Source organism: Dasypus novemcinctus, chromosome 14, assembly GCF_030445035.2.
Source record: "Dasypus novemcinctus isolate mDasNov1 chromosome 14, mDasNov1.1.hap2, whole genome shotgun sequence".
NCBI lineage: Eukaryota > Metazoa > Chordata > Mammalia > Cingulata > Dasypodidae > Dasypus > Dasypus novemcinctus.
In genome coordinates this window covers 18,693,205-18,714,761 of record NC_080686.1, presented here as the reverse complement: position 1 = coordinate 18,714,761, position 21,557 = coordinate 18,693,205, and the positions used below count along the sequence as shown (strand labels likewise).

Below are 21,557 nucleotides of genomic sequence, written 5' to 3'. Positions count from 1 at the left end.
ATTTTCTGAAGAAAATAAATAGGACTTTTAAATGTAAATGAATTCTTACCTCAAAATTCTTATATGCAGATATCCCACCAAACTGAAGGGGCAATCCCATACTTCTCATGAGCTCAGCCTCCGAATCAAGTTCACTTTCATCTAGGCCTGTCCCTTTGCTGTCACGTGACTCTGTAGTGCCACAGGAAGGACTCTCTTCCCCCTCTTCTGTGGGTTGGTCTCCTACAGATGGCATTTGTGAGCTTAGTTACAGAGAAAATTTAGAGGCAGGTTTCATTATCCTCACTTTAAAGAAGCTGAGATCCAGACTGATTACATGACTCTCCCAAAATAAAGCTGTAGAAATGTTACTATTTTTCAAGGAAAAAAGGTATCAATGGAAATTTGGACTATTAGCAGAAAAAAAACCCTAAGAATCAAGAAGAGATAACTCTGGAATCTAAGCATCTTTTAAAAATTTTTAAAAAATATATTATAAAACAAAAAGACAAAAACAAGCCAACAGACAAAGATAACCTTGAGTTCTGGTTCTGCCTGCCTTCCATCCTTCTAGCTGCTCACTCAACTTATGTTTATTGAGTACCCACTGTGTTGGGTACTGTGCAAAGTACTGAGGATATAAGAGGAATCAGGGAAAAGTCTCAGTTCCCAAGGGAATGTAACCATGAGTGAAACCCTTACATTTTCAGATTCTACATCTGCAAAATAATTGAACTAGATTACTGGATTTAAAAGAATGACTTTTGGAGCTATATTTAGGAGCTATTAATAAGAAAGGTGAATGGTACATTTTCAAACTCTGCATAGATACTTCAACCATAACCGGGAATTAGATACTGGAATTCCATGTAAGAGGTAATGAAAGGGTTCTATTTTTATTAAAAGTCTGAATCCTCTGACCTGGAATATCAGAGGATCTTACATAGGAAAAATGGAGAAATCTCATGTGCACAAAAATACTTCTAAAACAGACTCCTGAGAGTGAGGGAAAATGATAACCTATTTCTATAATGATGGGGATACCATTCACCATTTGATTCAATGAACTTATGAAAGCTCAGGAAAGAGCAAAGTGAGACAAATGAATCAGCTAAGTTTTACTTTCCTCTTATGGAATACATATTTAAAAATTTTTTTTCATATTTTTAAAATGTTCAGTGGAAGCCCAGTGTTTAAAAGAAACCTTATGTTATGTTCAGCATTGAAAAACAAACCAAGTATTTCATCCAGTGTGCAAATGACGAAATGGCGACTTGTGAGAGTTAAAGGATTTTCAAGGTAATTACGATAAATTTTCCTTGCACCTACTTGGCCTGACTCTATGCTGCAGTTTTTCCAGGGTCTAGCAACATAAAAGATCTATGTGGAAAAGACAAATGGGGTACAGGTAGGGAGGTCTGAGAGAGGCCAAGAAGGTTTTCAATCAACTAGGTGAGGCTCATGAATAGAACAAATTCTGTTTGTTTATCAGGAAAGTTAACCCAGATAACTACCTTCTTTTAATATTTCTCTTCAGGAAAAAAACTATGGGCGCTTACTTGATATTTACTCTGAATCACTTATCTATACCCTAAAGTGCTGATGAAGAAATTGCACATTTCCTACTTTCTAAAACTCCAAATTCCAGGCTGTTCTCTAACAGTTGTCTATGATCACAGGGTTATTTGTAATATATTTTTCTTTTTCTTTCCTTAACTGATTTTGACACATATTAATAAAGCATAAATCCATCCAAAGTGTACAATCAATGGTATTCAGTGTAATCACATATTTCTGCATTCAGCACTTCAATCATTCTTAGGCACTTTCATTATTCCAATAAAAAGAAAAAACCAAAAAAAAAAAAAAAACCAGCCACAAATCACCTCTCAATCTCTTTATGCTTCTCCTGCTGTACATAACTGCTATTCCTTTTCCTTCTCTCTAGAAATATATCATTTTTTATGCTAACAAACTAATATAGCATTATAAAAAATTATAGACAAATTAACAGTTTTATAGATAATTTTAGCAAAAAAGGACTATATAGTTTTACATCACCTGTGTTACTGCCATTGCCTTTGACATAATAGCCTTTTAATCCCAAATGGTACAGTTTTCGATCCCTACAAAGCAAATTAAACAGTCCATAATGAAATAAATTAAACTATAAATTTAGAGAAAACATGAGCTTAAGACAGCACAGATTAATTAAAAAGGTTAAGGACAGAAAAGCAATTGGCTAATAAATTTTCCTCATCTATAATACAGAGATAGTACATACTTCAGTGGGGTTGTTAAAGGACAGTATACGTAAAATATTCAGCATAGTGCCTGAAACATTTACAGTAAGCATTTATAGTTATAACTACTAATTATAAAATTATATATACAGTCAGTTCTGGGTAGTGGCTATGGGGAGAAGAATCCTATTCTCTTTATGATACAGGAACAATGACATATTCTCTAACTTTTGATGGATGAATATAGTACAAAATAAAAGTGGAAGGACTTTGATTATGCATATATAAATCCACATTCAGAACATACTCTATTTGCAAATATATCAAACTATCCACCATCCTTCAGAAAAGAGACTCATGGTCTGAGCAAAGGTTGTTTTGGGGACTAACATACAATAAAGTTCTCACTTAAATATTTTATCAAGCTGAAAAATAAAACAATTTAGTCAAACTGATTTTTAAACAGTGAATGGTTAAACTTTTTCTTACATAATTTAAAACTCTTCTTTACCTTTTAAGATTGGAAATTATATAACCAAAACAAACCTAATAGAATACTTTTTTAAAAAAGCAGATTGAAAAAAAAGATTTATCTCTCCCCCCTTATTGTTTCGCTTGCTGCGTCTATTTGTCCTTTTTTTAGGAGGCACCAGGAATCAAACCCAGGACCTCCCATGTGGGAGGGAGGCGCCTAATTGCTTGAGCCACCTCTGCTCCTTTTCTTGGGTCTCTCATTATGTTTTCCTCCTTGTGTCACTTGTTGTGTCATCTTGTTGTGTCAGCTTGCCGTCTTGCTCATCTTTCTTTTTTGTTATTTTTAAATTTTATTTATTTTTTAATTTTTTATTGATTTTGTAAAAATATTAGATTAAAAAAAAATTATATGAGGTCCTATTCAACCCCACCACCCCCACCCCACCACTCCTCCCCCAGCAACACTCACTCCCTTCATCATGACACATCCATTGCATTTGGTAAGTACATCTCTGGGCATCTCTGCACCTCATGGTCAGTGGTCCACATCATGGCCCATACTCTCCCACATTCCATCCAGTGGTCCCTGGGAGGATTTACGATGTCCGGTGATTGCCCCTGAAGCACCATCCAGGGCAACTCCAAGTCCCAAAGGCGCCTCCACATCTCATCTCTTCCTGCCGTTCCCCATAGCCATCAGCCACCATGTCCACTTTGCCCATTCCAATGCCACCTTTTCTCTGTGGGCCTTGGATTGGTTGTGTCTGTTGCACCTCTATGTCAGGAGGAGGCTCAGATTCCACATGGATACTGGTTGCAATCCTTCTGCTTTCAGTTGTAGGCACTCTAGGCTCCATGGTGTGGTGGTTGTTCTTCAACTCCATCTTCGCTGAGTGAGGTGAGTCCAATAAATCAGATTGTAGGAGTTGGAGTCTGTTGACGCTCAGGGCCTGGCTATCCTATTGTTAGTCCAGAGATTCAAATCCCCTAAATATATCTTAAACCCCAACACCAACTACAATTCCAGTAAAGTAGGATGAAAGTCTTATGAAAAGAGATCCCATCTGAGTCCAGTTCCATCACGCAGAAACACCAGCTCCAAAGAAGGGCCATCTGACATGGCAGTGAACCCCGTCTGCCATGACCATAGAACCAGTGGGTCTCTTTAGCCCTCAAAGGAACCAATACCTGGGGATTGCATCCATTCCATCTGTCTTCCAGACTCTGCTCAGCTGTGCACAGGGGCAATCCTTCTGACAGCCTCCAGACTCTTTTCTAGAAACTCGTAGCCATATAAACTCATTTCTGCTTTCCATTTCCCCCTTACATTAGGTCAAACAGCATTTTAAAGTCATGTTATTATATGTAGACAGGGATATTCTGCTGATCCGCACTGAACCTTTAATTCAAGGTCATTTTCTAGTTCCATCTTCAGCTGGTATTTGGTAGTGATCCCTCGGAGCCAGGGAGGCTCATCCCCGGGTGTCATGTCCCACGCTGGGGGGAATGCACTGCATCTACATGCTGAGTTTGGCTTCGAGACTGGCCACATTTGAGTAACATGAAGGCTGTCAGGAGGAAATTCCCAGGCACAGTGCTGCTCTAGGCCTTGTTCTTATTTCAGGCATATAGGCTCACAAGCATAGTCATTAGCATCATGCTCTCCCTGTTGGACCCTCATTCCTTCCTGGTCCTTACTGTTGCACCTGGGGGATTGCTGCTGTTCCCCTAGGGACCACGACAGAGCACCTCCGGCCAGGAACTCAGTAGCCCCCCAGCTGTAGTTTTTAATTGTTGCCACTATGAGTATATCCAAACATCACCATGCACCCTGGACATATGCCCTGTACAGCTCCCTGTCAGCCATATATCACCTGTTGATAGTATCCTATACCAGTATTCCTCCGCTGTCATTGTTGAACCACTCTGTGATCCAAAACTTCTTGAAAATTGAAGCCCAATATAATGTCAGGTTACCTTACTGGTAAAATGGCGTATAGCGATGGGTTTAAAGGTTAGATATTGAATACATGTTGACTTGGAAAAATTCTACATACTATCTTTTTTTTTCCCCCTAATTATTTTGAACTTCTCTTCACAAGAGCCCTAGTCCACAGTAATTCATATATACAATATACAGTACTCCCCCACATCTACCATTAAACCTTTTCCCTTCCACAGAGATATTCTTATAACTTATTCATATCATATTTACTTAAAGTGATGTACAGATTCTGAGACAATAGCTTTCAAACAAGGTGACATCCGTGCTTACATTGTGTTCCATACTTTTAGGATATACAGTTTTCTAAATTTTTAGTTATCCTATGTTTTACATTGTGGTTTACTTTATTAGTCTGTCGTCCCCTATATGTTTATGGTGTAATATTACATGTTTTATATCCATCCTTGTGTAATCTCGTGAAACTCCTCCCTTACCCCACATTTACTTTGGTTCCACGCATTTAACATCCATTTTCCCATCCCCTTGGTGCCCACAGCGACAGCCAACCTCCATTTCCCGAGGAGCCCTGTCCAGAGATACTTGCAACAGTGTTCAGGGCCTACCTTGCTCAACTACCCCAATGCCCTGGGAGCCACCCTTTCTCTCGAGAGAGATACAGTTCCCTCTATCTGATGGCATTAGTCCTCCCGAGGATGTGGGTCCACCCCCACTCTCATTACTTGGGTCTCTACCGAATGGTACCACCCACTCTGGCAAAACGAGCATTGAGACATTCCCCAGGAGCCCGCCTCGCATCCGACCATCCCCTCCGAGCATCCTAAACAGGCAACCCTCTTAATTATATTTTGATACGATTTTCTCAGCATTTTACTCTCGACCAACACCTGACACTCTCCTATGTTCGTATGCTACCCCTCCCTCCCCCCACTGTTGGGCAATATTACCCATCCGCCCATCCCCAGCCCCCCTCAAACCTGCAAAGCCCCACCCAAAGGCAACCCCTTACCCCCATTTTATCTCTTCTTTGTGTTCATACTTACCGCCAGCTCATCATAAATTCCACCCCTGCAGACGTCGGCTTACATCCTTCCTCCACCCCCCGATTTCCTGTAAGCCTATTTTCCAGTCTCTAGCTCTCTGAGGCAGTTTTCTTATTTCATATCATTGAGTTCATGTAGTATTTGTCCTTCAATGCCTGGGTTGCTTCACTAAACATAAGGTTCTCAAGATTCATCCGTGTTATCACGTGTGTTTGTAGTGTATTTGTTCTTACAGCTGAGTAGTATTCCATTGTGTGTATATACCACATTTTATTGATCCACTCATCTGTTGATGGGCATTTGGGTTGATTCCAACTTTCGCTGATAGTGAACAATGCTGCTATGAATATTGGTGTACATATATCGGTTTGTGTCCTTGTTTTCAGTTCTGCTGGGTATATACCCAGCAGTGGTACTGCTGGATCATATGGCAAATCTATGGTTAGTTTTTTAAGAAACCGCCAAACTGTCCTCCAGAATAGTTGGATCCTTCTGCATTCCCACCAGCAGTGGATGAGTATTCCCCTTTCTTCACATCCTCTCCAGCATTTGTATTTTTCTGTTTTTTTCATAGCTGCCAATCTTATGGGAGTAAGATGGTATCTCATTGTAGTTTTGATTTGCATTTCCCTGATAGCTAGAGATTTGGAGCATTTTTTCATGTGCTTTTTAGCCATTTGTATTTCTTCTTTGGAGAAGTGTCTGTTTAAATCTTTTTCCCATTTTTTAAATGGGTTGTTTATCTTTATATTTTCAAGATATAGGAGTTCTTTATATATGCAAGTTATAAGTTTCTTGTCAGATATATGGTTGCCAAATATTTTCTCCCATTGTGTTGGCTCCCTTTTTACTTTCTTGACAAACTCCTTTGAGGTGCAGAAGGATTAAATTTTGAGGAAGTCCCATTTATCTATTAGTTCTTTTGCTGCTCGTGCTTTTGGTGTGATATTCATGAATCCATTTCCTATTACAAGGTCCTGTAGATGTTTCCCTACACTGCTTTCCAAGGTTTTTCTGGTCTTGGCTCTTATATTTATGTCTTTGATCCATCTTGAGTTGATCTTTGTATAAGGTGTGCGATGGTAATCCTCTTTCATTCTTCTACATATGGCTATCCAGTTCTCCAGGCACCATTTGTTGAATAGGCCACTCTCTCCCAGTTGAGAGGGTTTGATGGCTTTATCGAATACCATATGGCTATATATGTGAGGTTCTATATCTGAGCTTTCGATTCGATTCCATTGGTCTGTGTGTCTCTCCTTATGCCAATACCATGCTGTTTTCACTACTGTAGCTTTGTAGTATGTTTTGAAGTCAGGAAGTGTGATTCCTCCTATTTCGTTTTTCTTTTTCAGTATGTCTTTGGCTATTCGGGGTCTCTTTCCTTTCCAAATAAATTTCATAGTATTTCTAGTTCCTTAAAGAAGGCTGTGTTGATTTTTATTGGGATTGCACTGAATGTTTAGATCAGTTTTGGTAGGATAGACATCTTAATAATATTCAGTCTTCCTATCCATGAACAAGGAATATTCTTCCATTTATTTAGGTCTTCTTTGATTTCCTTGAACAGTCTTGTATAGTTCTCGGTGTATAAGTTTTTTACCTCTTTAGTTAAATTTATTCCTAAGTATTTGATTTTTTAATTTACTATTGTGAATGGTATTTGTTTCTTGATTTCCTCCTGATCTTACTCATTATTGGTGTACAGAAATGCTACCGATTTTTGCGCATTGATCTTACAACCTGCGACTTTACTAAACTCATTTATGAGTTCTAGAAGCTTTGTTATAGATCTCTCAGGGTTTTCTATGTATAGGATCATGTCATCTGCAAATAGTGAAATTTTGACTTCTTCCTTTCTGATTTGAATGCTTTTTTTTTTTTTTTTTATCCCTCAATAGAACCAATATGAATGCTTTTTATATCTGGTTCTTGCCTCAGTGCTCGAGCAAGTACTTCTAAGACAATGTTAAATAGGAGCGGAGACAATGGGCATCCTTGTCTTGATCCTGAGTTTAGAGGAAAGGATTTTAGGATTTCTCCATTGTAAACAATGTTGGCTTTAGGTTTTTCATATATACTCTTTATCATGTTCAAAAAATTTCCTTGTATTCCAATCTTTTGGAGTGTTTTTATCAAGAAGGGGTGCTGTACTTTGTCAAATGCTTTTTCTGCATCTATAGATATAATCATGTGATTTTTTCCCTTCAATCTGTTTATATGGTGTATTACGTTGATTGATTTTCTTATGTTGAACCATCCTTGCATACCTGGAATAAATCCCACTTGGTCGTGGTGTATAATTCGTTTAAAGTGTTGTTGGATACGATTAGCAAGTATTTTGTTAAGTATTTTTGCGTTTAGGTTCATTAGAGAAATTGGTCTGTAATTTTCCTTTCTTGTGGTATCTTTGTTTGGCTTTGGTACTAGGGTAATGTTGGCATCATAGGAGTTTGGCAATGTTCCTGCTCTTTCGATTTTTTGGAATAGTTTCAGCAGGATTGGTGTTAGTTCTTTCCGGAATGTTTTGTAGAATTCTCCTGTGAAGCCATCTGGCCCTGGGCTCTTCTTGGGAGATTTTTAATGACTGATTCTATCTCTCTGCTTGTGATTGGTATGTTAAGATCATCAATTTCTTCTTTCGTCAATATGGGTTGCTTATTTGTTTCTAGGAATTTGTCCATTTCCTCTAAATTGTCATTTTTGTTGGAATATAGTTTTTCAAAGTATCCTCTTATGATAGTCTTTATTTCTGTGGGGTCAGTGGTGATATCGCCTTTCTCATTTCTTATTTTGTGTATTTGCATCTTCTCTCTTTTTTTCTTTGTTAGTTTCGCTAAAGGTTTGTCAATTTTGTTGATCTTCTCAAAAAACCAGCTCTTGGTCTTGTTTATCTTTTCAAGTGCTTTCTTATTTTCTATTTCATTTAGTTCTGCTCTTATCTTTGTTATTTCCTTCCTTCTTCTTCCTGTTGGGTTACTTTGTTGTTCTTTTTCTAATTCCTTCAAATGTGCAGTTAGTTCTTCAATTTTTGCTCTTTCTTCTTTTTTGATATATGAATTTATGGCTATAAATTTTCCTCTCAGTACTGCTTTTGCTGCATCCCATAAATTTTGGTATGTTGTGTTATCATTATCGTTTCAAGGTAGTCATTGATTTCTTTTGATATTTCCTCTTTGACCCACTGTTTTTCTAAGATTGTGCTGTTTAATTTCCAAATTGTGGTTTGAAACCTGGGCCTCTGTCCCTTGCAAATTTCCAGCTTGACTCCACTGTGGTCAGAGATATTGTTTTGTATGATTTCAATCTTTCTGAATTCATTAAGCTTTTCTTTGTGGCCTAGCATATGGTCTATCTTGGAGAATGATCCATGTGCGCTTGAGAAAAATGTATATCCTGCTGTGTTTGGGTGTAATGATCTATATATGTCTATTAGATCCAGCTCCTCTAATATACTGTTCAAGTGTTTTGTTTCTTTAGTGATTCTCTTTTGAGATGTTCTGTCCAAGGTAGATAGTGGTGTATTAAAATCTCCCACTATAATTGTAGATGCATCTATTGTTTCACTTAGTTTTTCCAGCGTTTGCCTCACATATCTAGAGGCACCCTTGTTAGGAGCATAAATATTTATGATTGTTCGATCTTCTTGACAGATTTTCCCTTTCACTAAAATGTAGTATCCTTCTTTGTCTCTCACAATTGTTTCACCTTTAAAGTCTATTTTGTCTGATATTAATATAGCTACTCCTGCCTTTTTTTGGTTATTGTTTGCTTGTATGATTGTTTTCCAGCCATTCACTTTCAATCTCCATGCGTCTCTGAGTCTAAGATGTGTCTCTTGTAGACAGCATATGGATGGGTCATATTTCCTTATCCAATGTCCCAGTCTGAATCTTTTGATAGGTGAGTTTAATCCGTTGACATTCAGTGTTATTACTTTCAAGGAATTATTTGTGTTAGCCATATTTTGATTGGATTTGTGTTTGTCATAGTTTGTTTGTATTTTTTTTTCCCTTCTATTTTTTCTTTTTTTGTTGCTCTTATACTCTCCTCCAACTCTGCCTGTCCTGTTTTTTCCTTTCTTCCTGCAGAACTCCCTTTAGAATTTCTTGAAGGGGAGGTTTCTTGTTGGTATACTCTTTCAGTTTCTGTTTATCTGCGAATATTTTGAACTCTCCATCATATTTGAATGCTAGTTTAGCTGGATAGAGTATTCTTGGTTAGAAATTTTTTTCCTTTAGTACTTTGATTATATCATACCACTGCCTTCTTGCCTCCATGGTTTCAGATGAGAAATCAGCACTTAATCTTATGGAGCTTCCCTTGTATGTGATGGTTTTCTTTTCTCTTGCTGCTTTTAGGATTTTCTCTTTGTCTTGAGCATTGGATAATTTCACAAGTATGTGTCTTGGGGTGGGCCTGTTGGGGTTTATGACTAGTGAAGTGCGCTGTGCTTCTTGGATATGTACATCTGTCTCTTTCAGTAGATTTGGGAAGTTTTCAGCCATTATTTCCTGCAACACTCCTTCTGACCCCTTTCCCTTCTCTTCTCCTTCTGGAATGCCTATAATACGTATGTTTGAGCATTTTGCATTGTCATTCAGGTCCCTGAGTCCTAGCTGGATTTTTTCTATCTTTTTTTTTTTTTAAAGATTTATTTATTTATTTAATTTCCCCCCCTCCCCTGGTTGTCTGTTCTTGGTGTCTATTTGCTGCGTCTTGTTTCTTTGTCCACTTCTATTGTCGTCAGCGGCACGGGAAGTGTGGGCGGCGCCATTCCTGGGCAGGCTGCTCTTTCTTTTCACGCTGGGCGGCTTTCCTCACTGGCACACTCCTTGTGCGTGGGGCTCCCCTACGCGGGGGACACCCCTGCGTGGCACAGCACTCCTTGCGTGCATCAGCACTGCGCATGGGCCAGCTCCACACGGGTCAAGGAGGCCCGGAGTTTGAACCGCGGACCTCCCATATGGTAGACGGACGCCCTAACCACTGGGCCAAAGTCCGTTTCCCTCTATCTTTTTATCGACCCCTTCTACTATCTGTTTGATTCCTGATGTACTGTCTTCCACATCACTAATTCTCTGCTCTGCCTCTTCTAGTCTGCTGATATTTGCTGCAAGTGTATTTTTGATTTCTTGAACTGTGGTGTTCATTCCCATCATATCTGTTATCTTTTTGTGTATGTCTGCAATTTCCCCTCCGAGTGTTGTCTTCATGTTGTTAACCTCTTTCATTACTTCATCAAATTTGTCGGTGATAAGTGTTCTGAAATCTTTCATTGCTTGAGTGAAGTTCTGTTCCCCTTCCTGATTTTTAGTTTGTTGATTGGATTCAGCCATGTTTTCCTGATTACTGGTTTGGTTTGCAGGTTTTTGTTGCTGTCTGGTCATCATTTTATCTTGACGGGTTTAATCAGTTCCTTAGCTTCTTTGTCTACTCTTGGAGATTAGTTAGCTGTTGTTTTTGCGTAAGTGTTATATCTTCTCTTTGTCACTTTGTTCTTCTTATTCTATTTTCTTGTTGCTGGTAACGTTCACTTTAAAGGAAAGTATTAGTGCTGGGGAAAGGTAATTGTGTAAGCAAGGAAAAAGTGTAAGGTAGTATTGGTGATATATGTTAACAAAGCAAGAATATGAGATCTGGGAGGATGGAGATTAGATTCATGTAAAATTGTGTAGAGTTATAGCAGTAGGTAGAGTACCTATTATGAGGTAGCTGACTCAATATGGGAGGAATATGGTTATGAGCTAAAAAGCTATTGTTTTCGTGAGAGAGGGAAAGAGAAAAGAAAGGTAATAGTTTCAAGAGTGGATAACAGACAGAAAACAAAACAAGGGTATTAGGAATTAAGAGTTAGATACTTTGTGGATCAAAGAAAGGGAGATGGGAGGTGGAATATAGGAGAGACAGTAGATGATGGTGGATATCAAGATGTAGGCGAAAGGGGATAGTGAGGCAGTGGAGGATGAGAGAACCCAGCAAATGTGAGGTGTTCCCTGCAGCACCTATTGTATAATTGAGTTAAAATAAAATAAGTAGAAAATGAGGGACAAGAGGGAGAGCAAAAACAGAAAAAAGAAAAAAAGAAAAAAAAAAAAGAAAGAAGAAAGGAAAAAAGAAAAAGGGGGGTGGGCAAAGGGTGGGGAAAAGGTAGGGGTAAGAAAAAAACATATACGCGAACCACAATTGCGACACCAACTACAACAACAACAACAAAAAACCCTAAATAACTGAATAAAAAAAAGACTTTGGGGGATACGCTGGGAGAAAAGACTAGGGGATAATGTAATATTAGCAATCAGGACATTAAAAAAAGTAAAAAATAAGATAAAATGAAAATAAGAACAAAACAAAATGAAACGGTAAAGAAATAATGCAAATGTTGAAGGCTTGGGCATTCAAGGACCTCAGATGGACCTCAGGGCGTGATGGATTCAGGGGTGGAAAGTCTGAGATATTGAAGACTCAAGAGGTGTGAGTCTCTGGGGTGTGGGCCACCAGAGTTTAGGGGATTCAGACCTGGCAACCTCTAATCTGGTCAACAGGAAGCCTAGGAGTCCCGCAGTGTAACACAGCCCTCAGGGATTCCCGCAGCTGGGTGCCAGCCCTATGGGGGAAGTCAGATCCGCAAACTCTATATTATGTCTGAACCCTGCAATTCACTTACTCACTAGGGTTTATTTTTGTGGATATTTCGTCAATTCAGCTTTTGGGCCGCTCCCACCCTATGATCCCACAAAACGGCCACCTGGGGGCGCCTCTACACCGCAGCCAATTTAATGACGCAGCTCTGGAGCCCGGCCCGTGGGTTGGGCTCCAGTTGGAAACGCCAAAAACAGATTCCACCACTGGAATTCCCAAGCTTCGCAAAATATTCCCCAATTGGCTTCCAGACGTGTCCCCCTCCCTCGCTGCACCCTGTAACAACCTCCCAATTACATCCCTTTATTGCCAACAATCTGATTCCGTTGCAGATTGGCAGCCGGGCCTGTGGGGGCGGGGCTCCAGGCAGAAGCGCTATTATTTGTGTCCGCAATCAAAGATTCCCCCGCTTCACAACAAAACACCATCTGTCTCCCCAAATCGATCTGCAAAGGCGTCCCGTCCCATCAACCCCCCAACAGCCCGCCCAGGACTCGCGAATTCCCCAACACCGCAGAGCCACCAAAAAGCGTGGCCGCAGTGCGGGTTCCACGGCTCCACCCACCCCCAAGGAGGGAGCAACCCGTGTGCAGGTCTCACCTCCAGGCAATAGAACCCAAATTATATCTTATAGACCAATCCTCTCCGTTACCTTCCCACCAAATCGATGTCCAGACACTTCCTGCCCTGCAAAAATCCCGAAAAAGCCTGATCCCAGAGAACCTCCGGCGGCGCCCAGCTGCCTCTTCCCAGGAGAGACGGCAAGGCAAGCTCCTTGCTCGTCTTCTTTAGGAGGCACCAGGAACACAGTCCAGGACCTCTCATGTGGTAGGCAGGAGCTCAATTGCTTGAGCCACATCCAATTCCCCAGAAGATTTTGCTATTAGTATTTTCCTCTCATTAAATTCTGTCACAATAAATTCCATCAAAACTACCGTAATGCCAATTTCAAGTTGTAGCTAATACTACTTTCTTAATGGACCTATGAGAAAGTCAACAAAACAAATCTCTAGTGTATATGATCTACTTTCTTTTGACACTTTATGAAAAATAAAGTTGGCAGTGACTCTCAGCAGGGCAGTCAACAAGGATGGGGCACAAACATCCTTTGGCAACAAGCTCACCGGGCCCCATGAACACATGGCACTGAGAGGGGGAAATGGAAGTTGCAGAGGACATCAGGAGTATGCTTGCCAGCACCCAAGGATACGGGGCACTGGGGTGTCAGGTGGAGTAGATGGAGAGTATGGTTAGAGTACTGGTTATATTGAGCAAAAATCCTTATTATTTAAGGATAATAATAGCCAAGATTTTCCTTGTTGGAGGTGGTTATTTAAAACTGTGGGGAAAGCGGACTTGGTCTGCCTACCACATGGGAGGTCTGCGGTTCAAACCCTGGGCCTCCCATTCTCGGGACTTGGAGTTGTCCTGGGTGGTGCTCCAAGGACAATTGCCAGATGTTGTATGTCTTCCCATGGCCCACTGGATGGAACGTGGGAAAGTGTGGGCTATGGTGTGGAACACGGGACATGGGGTGCAGCGATGCCCGGAGATGTACTCACCAGACGCAATGGATGTGACATGATGATGGGGGAGAGTGTTCCTGTGGGGGGAGTGGTGGGGGTGAATGGGGACCTCATATTTTTTGAATGTAATATCTTTTTAAAAAATGAATAAATTGAGTAGAATTTGGAAAAAATAAATAAAGTCAATATTGTAAATGAAAAACAAAAAACCCTGGGCCTCCTTGACCCGTGTGGAGCTGGCCCATGCGCAGTGCTGATGCGCGCAAGGAGTGCCGTGTAGGAGTGTCCCCCACAGAGGGGAGCCCCATGCGCAAGGAGTGTGCCCCGTAAGCAGAGTCGCCCAGCGTGAAAGGAAGTGCAGCCTGCCCAGGAATGGTGCCACATACACAGGGAGCTGACGCAACAAAAAGAAACACAGATTCCTGGGGCCGCTGAGAAGGACAGAAGCAGTCACAGAAGAACACACAGCAAATGGACACAGAGAGCAGACAACTGGGGGTAGAGGGGGGAAGAGAAATTAAAAATAAATAAATCTTTAATAAAAATAAAAATAAAACTGTGCAAACAAGGAAGGATAGAAAGAACCCTAAAATGTTGTTAAATGAACTCATGGTTTTAAAAATTTATATACACAGAAAGTTTTAAGTGTGTATACACATATTTTTATATGTATGTGACATAATATATGCTGAGAGGACAAAGAAGCACTGACAATCAGGAGCAACCAGCATAATGAGTGCCTAGATCTTGGTTTCTAAATATAATTCTCGACTAAAAGGAACCAGGTACCTTGGAGACTTAGCAATTCCAGTTGGAGAATGGGTTGTAAAAGATAAGCCAGGGCCATCTTTTAGTGCCAGAACGTTGGGAAGTGCTTACAGACAACTGGGAACATATCAAAGGACAAAGGAGCCACCCCAAAGGGGCCTCCACTGACCAAATTTGAGACAATTTGAGCACCAAAATAATGATAACAATGGAATATAATCCACTGATGAGAAAGATACTATTTCTGATACCTTGGCAATAGAAAAAGTTTTGTTACATTAGCTATACTCCCTACAAGGTTATCGTCTTGAGTTTGACCAGTGCAAAACAATTCACTGAACACAATGACTTTGGAAAAACAAGGACTAAATAAACAACTGCTAAATTGAATTGTAAAGCTGGACACTAGACCTAGACCGTAGTAACCCCACTAAGATACTGTTCTTCTGAGAGCTCTGACTAAGCAGCCATCTCATCATCACACTTTTGAACACAACAACTATCAGTACCATGCCTAAATCATTTTTTATCCCGCTACCTGATCCTTCGGTGGTAGAAATACATGCTGAATGAATAAATTCTGGAAATCTCTGAAGTACAAGTAGCAATTCTTCTACAGATAAGGGACCGTAGACCACTTTCATTTTCAAGTAGTAAAAGGGAAAGGAAGTTCTTTCTGAAAGAGGTGAAATGAGATCCTAGAAATGTTTCATAATACTGGGGTAACAACTGAATTTGTTTTTTGGATTAAACAAGATAAATGTGCCTAGAGAGGATATTTTTTATAGCAATGCTTCCATAATTTGTTGAGTTCCCTTTTATCTATTATTTTATTTTTAAAGTTGAAATAAAGTTTTCCTAAAAAAAAAGGAAATGTACCTAACCAAAGGCCAACACAGCTAATTTTTGGTAGAGCTGGGATGTGAAACAAGATAAGAGTCTGTCTTTAAGGACAGTACTCTTAAAATTCTGCTGCAGGAGCTTGTTGGGGGCGGGCCGGTAAAGGAATTAGATAATTCTGTTGTATTGTAAGTGAAATACAGAAAGCCCCACCAGATACTGTAAAATGCATCTGATCAGAGGCAAATCCTGGCTCTTCAGTTTCCAGAACAGTCTTCCATCTCAGTAACTCTACATTAGTATTTTAAAGTATTTCAACAGGACTCTGGTTGTTCAAGTGACTTAAGATCTTAACCAAAAAGATTTAATGAAATCATGTTTTCCATACCAATCAGTGGGATAGTAGGAGTCAAACAGACATGGGGCAAAATTCCAGGGCTGCCACATACTAGGGATGTGAATTTTTAAGCCACTACTGTGACTCAGTTTTCAACTTGAATAAGATAAGGACAAGACATAACCTCAGGGGGCTGCTGGAAAGCTTACATGAAAAATAAACAGTATGAAAGGTAAAACAATTAGTGCTTGGCACTTAGAAAGTCGTCCACACAGTGAATTTTTTTTTCCTTAAAACTTGTCAGTTCAAGTGGATATTTTTAGTCCTCATTTCACTTGATATTTTAGCAGCTTTCCAAAGTTGATTACTCCTTCCTGGAAATGCTTGGTCACAATATACTTGTGCTTGCCTTCTACCTATTTCCCACTTGATTCACCTTTTCTGATCTTTAAAAAATGTTAGAATTCCACAAGAATGGACCCCACCCTTCCCCCCCCACCCTAAGTACAAATTAATGACTTCAATTACTATCTAGACATGAACGGTTCAAATTTTTAAGACTAGTCCAGACTTCTCCAGAGCTTCAAACCAAAAAATGCAATTACCGGTATCATTTACCACTGGAGCTCTCATAAATACCTCAAAATTAAAATGTGCAAAGTTGAACTCCTGATCTCTTCGCCACTGCCCCAAAATAAGATCCCTGATTTTCTAGTGGTTCCAGTTGCAGTGAAAGACATAAATACACACCAGAAACCAGGATGTACTCCTTGACCTATTCCTCCTTCCCATTCTTGGGCCCACATCCAATTCAATCCCCCAACACCAAGAATATTTCTATCTTATCCTCTTTCTCCATATTCACTACCATCTATTTTATCTTAGTCCAAGCCACCATCCATACTCTCTTGCTGGGACAATGGCTCTAAGCTGTTTTCCTTCAAACCACCTCCACAGAGCAGCCGGAATAACCTTTGAAAAATGCCATCTAATCATGTCATTCCCCACCTTAAAGTTTGACCATGCCCATCTCACTAAACCTTTCTCCTTTCTTTCTATCTCAATTTGTTTCACTTTCACAGACTTACTTTTGCTCCTGCAAGGCCTTCAGAGTTCTACCTGCTGGGAATGTTTTCTCCCACTCCATCTTTAGCCCTTGTATTTCCACTCACCCTAAGGCCTCTTTTCTACTTTCTCAAAGAAATCTGTGACCCTTAGAGAAAAGTTATTTGCTATCACAGCACCCTGTACCTCTCTCTCGACACTTACAACCATAATTAATCAAATATTTGTGTAATCGGTTGTCTTAATATTTCGTTTCTCTGCTGCAAAGTAATCTCAAGTGTAGACACAGGCTCCATTTTGTACTCCAGTGCCTACCAGTGTATCTAGTAGGAGCAGAATAAGCATGTGTGGAATATGCATGAACACATGCATGCATGAATACAAAGATGACAGATTTTGTTTTGAAAAGGATCACTTTTTACATTAGAATTGTCATAATGTTTCTTTTCAAGTTAATATTTGGACTGCTTTAAAAAATCACATGATTAATAGTTAAAGCAAGTACTTAAGTGACAATTTTGGGAGTAACCCTAGATATCAGGGAGATAAATTCTTTTACACAGAATTCACTTCTGCAAAAAGAATATGAAAAAATTAAGGTAAATATACCTGTTTTAAAGATGAAAAAGACTTAAGTGGCTTAAACTATACAGGTAATATTGAGAATTCAATATATTCTCATCCCCGGAATCCAATTCTCTAGTCAGTTTCCTATACACAGGCTATCTTCCATGGAAGGCAGTTTGTTTGTTTGTTTTTTTCTGAAGGAGATACCAGGGACTGAACCAAGGACCCGGTACATGGGGGGCGTTCAACCACTGAGCTACATCCACTCCCGCAAGGCAATTTTTATCCGAAACAAATGTTTTCCAAAAATAAAGCAATCGCAAAAAAACTAATGTAAATATAGTTAAAACTTTTATCTGCGATAATCAAAAATTCTTAGAGAACTCAGTATTTTAAAAAGATGTCAACCAAAACAAAACACCCGACTTCAAACCTTCACCCTGTGATGTCACATCTACCTAGGAGATTTCATCCTACGTTTTCACTTTCCCTCTATTTCTAAATGGCTCCAGTTTGTAAATATCAAATTTACATATCGGCTACCACTTTTTTCCCCCCTAAGAGCCTACAGAATAGGTTCCGTTCTTCAATTATTAATAATAATGGCTGCGGGGGAGGGGGGGGCACTCAATGATGCCAGAGGCTGTTTTTCTGCAAGCACCTTTTTGCCCAAGGGGCAAATATCCTCTCTGGCCGTGGTTTTGGGGATCGGTTACAACCATGTTTGCAACACCTATATCTCTGGGAAGTGATGGTGGCAGAAATGAGGAGAAACGCGTTTTACTCACTCCACGAACGCCCTGGAGCAAAGGCAGAAGATCTTAGAATCCTCCTCCAGGTCCTCGACGAAGAGAAACATTTCGGCCACGCGGCTCCACTTCTCGCAGCACATTTTACCGCCTACCGCCTGAGGCTCAGACCTGGCGCTCAGGTCGGACCTGTTTGGGTGTCGAGGGCGAAAGGGAGATTTACCGGGCCGCGCCGGGGTCCCGCGGACTGAGCAGTGAGGAATGAATCCCGGGGCGTTCGAGAGGAGCGAGGGAAGAAAACTGAAAGCCGCCACAGGAAGTGGGTCCGCGAAAACGGAAGGGGCGGTGCGGAGGAGGTGTAACATCCAACGCGGCCCGGGCGCGGCGGCCGCTCGGCTTCCTTCTCACACATTGCCTGAAAGAACCGGCCGCGCAAATTTCCTCGCTTCCCTCGGCCGCAGGGCCGCGGATGAGTTTCCGGCACCGCTCGCTCGCGCCCGAGGTGCGTCGCGTCCCTGCTCTCCCGCGCCTCTCTCTGCCGGGTGTCCCTCGGGGGCGGTCCGTGTCGCGGGGTTGGGAGAGGCGGAGGCCGCGCGTCCAGTGTCCAGGGCAGCCTGGAATCCCCGTAGTCTCCAGCCGGGGCTCGGCTTCCGGCTCGGGCGCCCGCGTGGCCCGACCCGGAGGTTCCGTCTGGGTCAGGACGAGCCCGCTCCTCGCCCCGCGTCGCACTCGCGCTCCTAAACCTCCAACTTGGCGCGTTTCTCTGGTCTCGAAGGGTGGGCGAGGCATCTCCACCCTCACCGGAGGCCTCTGGTTTTGTCGGTGACTTCCCTTCCGGGACTGTGGGTGTATAAAACCTGAAAGAAAGGTGGGGCTCACGAGAGTTTAGTGAGAAGCCGCGTGGGTGTTGGTTGAGTGTTACTTCCAGACACACCAGGTGCGGAGTCCTGGTTATGCCCCTTTACTGGCGTGTGATCTGGGCAAGCGATTTAATCTCTCAGAGTCTCATTTTGAGCATCTGCAAAACGGGGGCGATGAATAGTACCTGTTCATAGGGATGCTTAAAGGACTGAATGAAACAGTGTACCTCAAACCTCCCACGTGTGGTACAAGTTTGAGGCGATCCCTGCCCCCCAACGTCAGGCGCAGGGTTTGCAGTCTGCAGGATGGGTTTCGGCTTTCAAGCTGCTTAGTGATCTAATAGGAAAAAGAGATGTGCACCTAAACAGGATAGAGAAAGTGGAACAGCACTGTCGAATTTGAAAGGGGCAGTCTGTATTTGGTGCGCGGCTTTCGCTGCGACTGCCCAGGCAGCTTCCTCAGAAGCAAGGCCAGGCTTGAAGTGTGTGGGAGCCCCTAGGACTCGGGGCGTGCTATTAACGCCAATACGTCAGTTGTGTTTCTTTCGACCTATATGAAACTGGGTTAATCCAGACGTTTAAAACGGTCTCCCAAGATTTTGGCCCCATTTACCAGTGAGTGGATGTTATAACCCAGCTCCTGCAGGGCACGGGGAGGGGCTGCCGCGAGACCCAAGGACTCGGCAGTGTCAGAACACGAGCGTTATTGGGACTTGAGGACAGGAGAGATTCTCTCTGGTTGCAGCGGTCCAGAGACTGAAGGTAGCGCTCTGCACAGAGGCGGGAAAATGAGGGGCAATATATAGGGTCTCAGAACAAAGACATTCCATAACGGCGTTACATAACTGGAGTCGGGTGATGCTGTTGTAGGAAGGAATTGTACAGTCTGGAAAAAATTACAGTTTATGATACCATCTGTATGGTGTTTCCCTGTAGGAGATTTCTTATGTTTTAACTTGTGTCCTGGGGCATGCAGGCTTTCTACTGTGGGCTCTGTCTCCCTTAGGGAGGGGAAGCCAGGGCCAGGGACCTACTGGATCCCAACACTGGAAATGGAGGATTAATTTTCAGATGAAATGTTTGTCTTGACTGAAATATTAGGTAAGCGTCACCTTTATTCCTGGTTTGAAGTAGAATGCTTATTCACTAAAACTCACTTCTAGACATTTGTTAAACCGTTTTTAAATATGCAAAAAAGAAAAAGAAGAATTCATTTGTATTTCAGTGACTATTTCTTTTAGTTGGTATTTTCAGAATTTTTAGTGTGACTCCTGTGCAAAAAATCAGAAATGGATCTGCTACCGTCTGCTACCAGTATGATGGTAACAGTCCTGATAATGGGTTTTTAAAAACAGACTTATTTCCTAAAGTTTTATAGAAAATAAACAAAAAGTCCTCTGTTAAAATTTACTGGTTTTTGAACTATTCTGATTTTAAAATCTATACGGTTAATTATAGTAAACAGACTTCGCCATCAACACCAATATGGTGCTTTTTCAGCTTGTCATCCTTTTCTTAAAAATCAAAATTGCATATGTATTAGAAATGGGAGAAATGAGATGCTTTATATATGATCGCAAGTATCCGTGTTTTAGTATAGTTTTTTTTTGGAGGGGGGATAAGTAGTAATTTTGGTGACTAAAATATCTTCCAGAAAATTACAATTATAACAAAGTTTTTATTGGATTAAAATAAAGATGGTGATAAGGAATCAGGTATAACCTATAGTAAATTAGAGGAGGAAAAGGCCAGGTGGACATACAGAGAGAATAGAAATTGCTCTCTTAATATTTTCAACCTTTCTGTTAAAAGAGAGATATTAAAGAAAGTGTAAAGGAAACCAGACCAGGAATTAGGAGAATTGGGTTTAAGTTTGGCTCTTCACTGAACTTGTTCTGACTTTAGACTGGTTGACTTGTCCTTTTGTGTTCAAATTTTATCTGCAAATTTAAGAGGTTGCACTCAAGTTATAAAGTCACTTTCTCAAGGTGTCAAAAGTAACTTATTTTATCTACTCAAAACCATGTCATTCACACTCCTCAGATCTGTAGTAGCAAGTTTTAGCACACTGTCTTGGTCTACATTTTCGTCAAAGATATGGATAAACAGTTCAAATCTGTAGTTAGCCAGCATTTGTTAGGTGTCTCCTATGTGCCTGACATTATTCGAAAAACTTTATATCTGTTTTCTGTTTACTCATATATCCACAGTGTCAAGAACCGTGTGTGACACAAAGTACTTGCTCAGTAAATACTTGTTTTCAATGGATGAACAAGTGACATTGGTGTTCTCTGAGTCACTTCCATTCTTGTACACCACACCCTTCTTGCCTGGTCTAGGACATGGCCTCGTCGGTGCATCACCACTGGCATTAAAAAATACTTTCCTTTCTCTTGTCTTAAAAACAAAGACAAAAATCTGTCAGCTACACATTCCCCTCCAGATACCCACGTGTTTCTCTGTTCCTTTGCGCAGCAGTGTTCCTCTAAAGAGTTGCCTGT

The 21,557-nt window shown here is 41.0% G+C and overlaps 2 protein-coding genes across 9 annotated transcripts in view; one reads left to right on the top strand and one right to left on the bottom strand.

The window, feature by feature from the left end:
* TGS1 (trimethylguanosine synthase 1) overlaps window positions 1-19,000 on the bottom strand; it is a 56,515-nt gene extending 37,515 nt beyond the window's left edge. For 2 of the 3 annotated variants that reach the window (XM_058275542.2, XM_058275543.2), the window contains exons 1-3: window positions 18,236-18,561; window positions 2,041-2,105; window positions 50-222 (exon numbers count right to left, since the gene is read on the bottom strand). In XM_058275542.2, coding sequence (XP_058131525.1) covers window positions 50-222; window positions 2,041-2,105; window positions 18,236-18,561 — 564 coding nt within the window. Of the gene's footprint in view, window positions 1-49; window positions 223-2,040; window positions 2,106-18,235 lie in introns of all 3 variants that reach the window. The other variant, XM_058275541.1, reaches the window with a different exon arrangement.
* TMEM68 (transmembrane protein 68) overlaps window positions 18,585-21,557 on the top strand; it is a 41,655-nt gene continuing 38,682 nt past the window's right edge. For 3 of the 6 annotated variants that reach the window (XR_011645621.1, XR_011645622.1, XM_004450145.5), the window contains exon 1: window positions 18,585-18,698. The gene's annotated coding sequence lies outside the window, so the exon portion shown is untranslated. Of the gene's footprint in view, window positions 18,699-18,976; window positions 19,065-20,062; window positions 20,158-21,557 lie in introns of those variants that run through there. The other 3 variants (XR_011645623.1, XM_071207818.1, XM_071207817.1) reach the window with 3 other exon arrangements.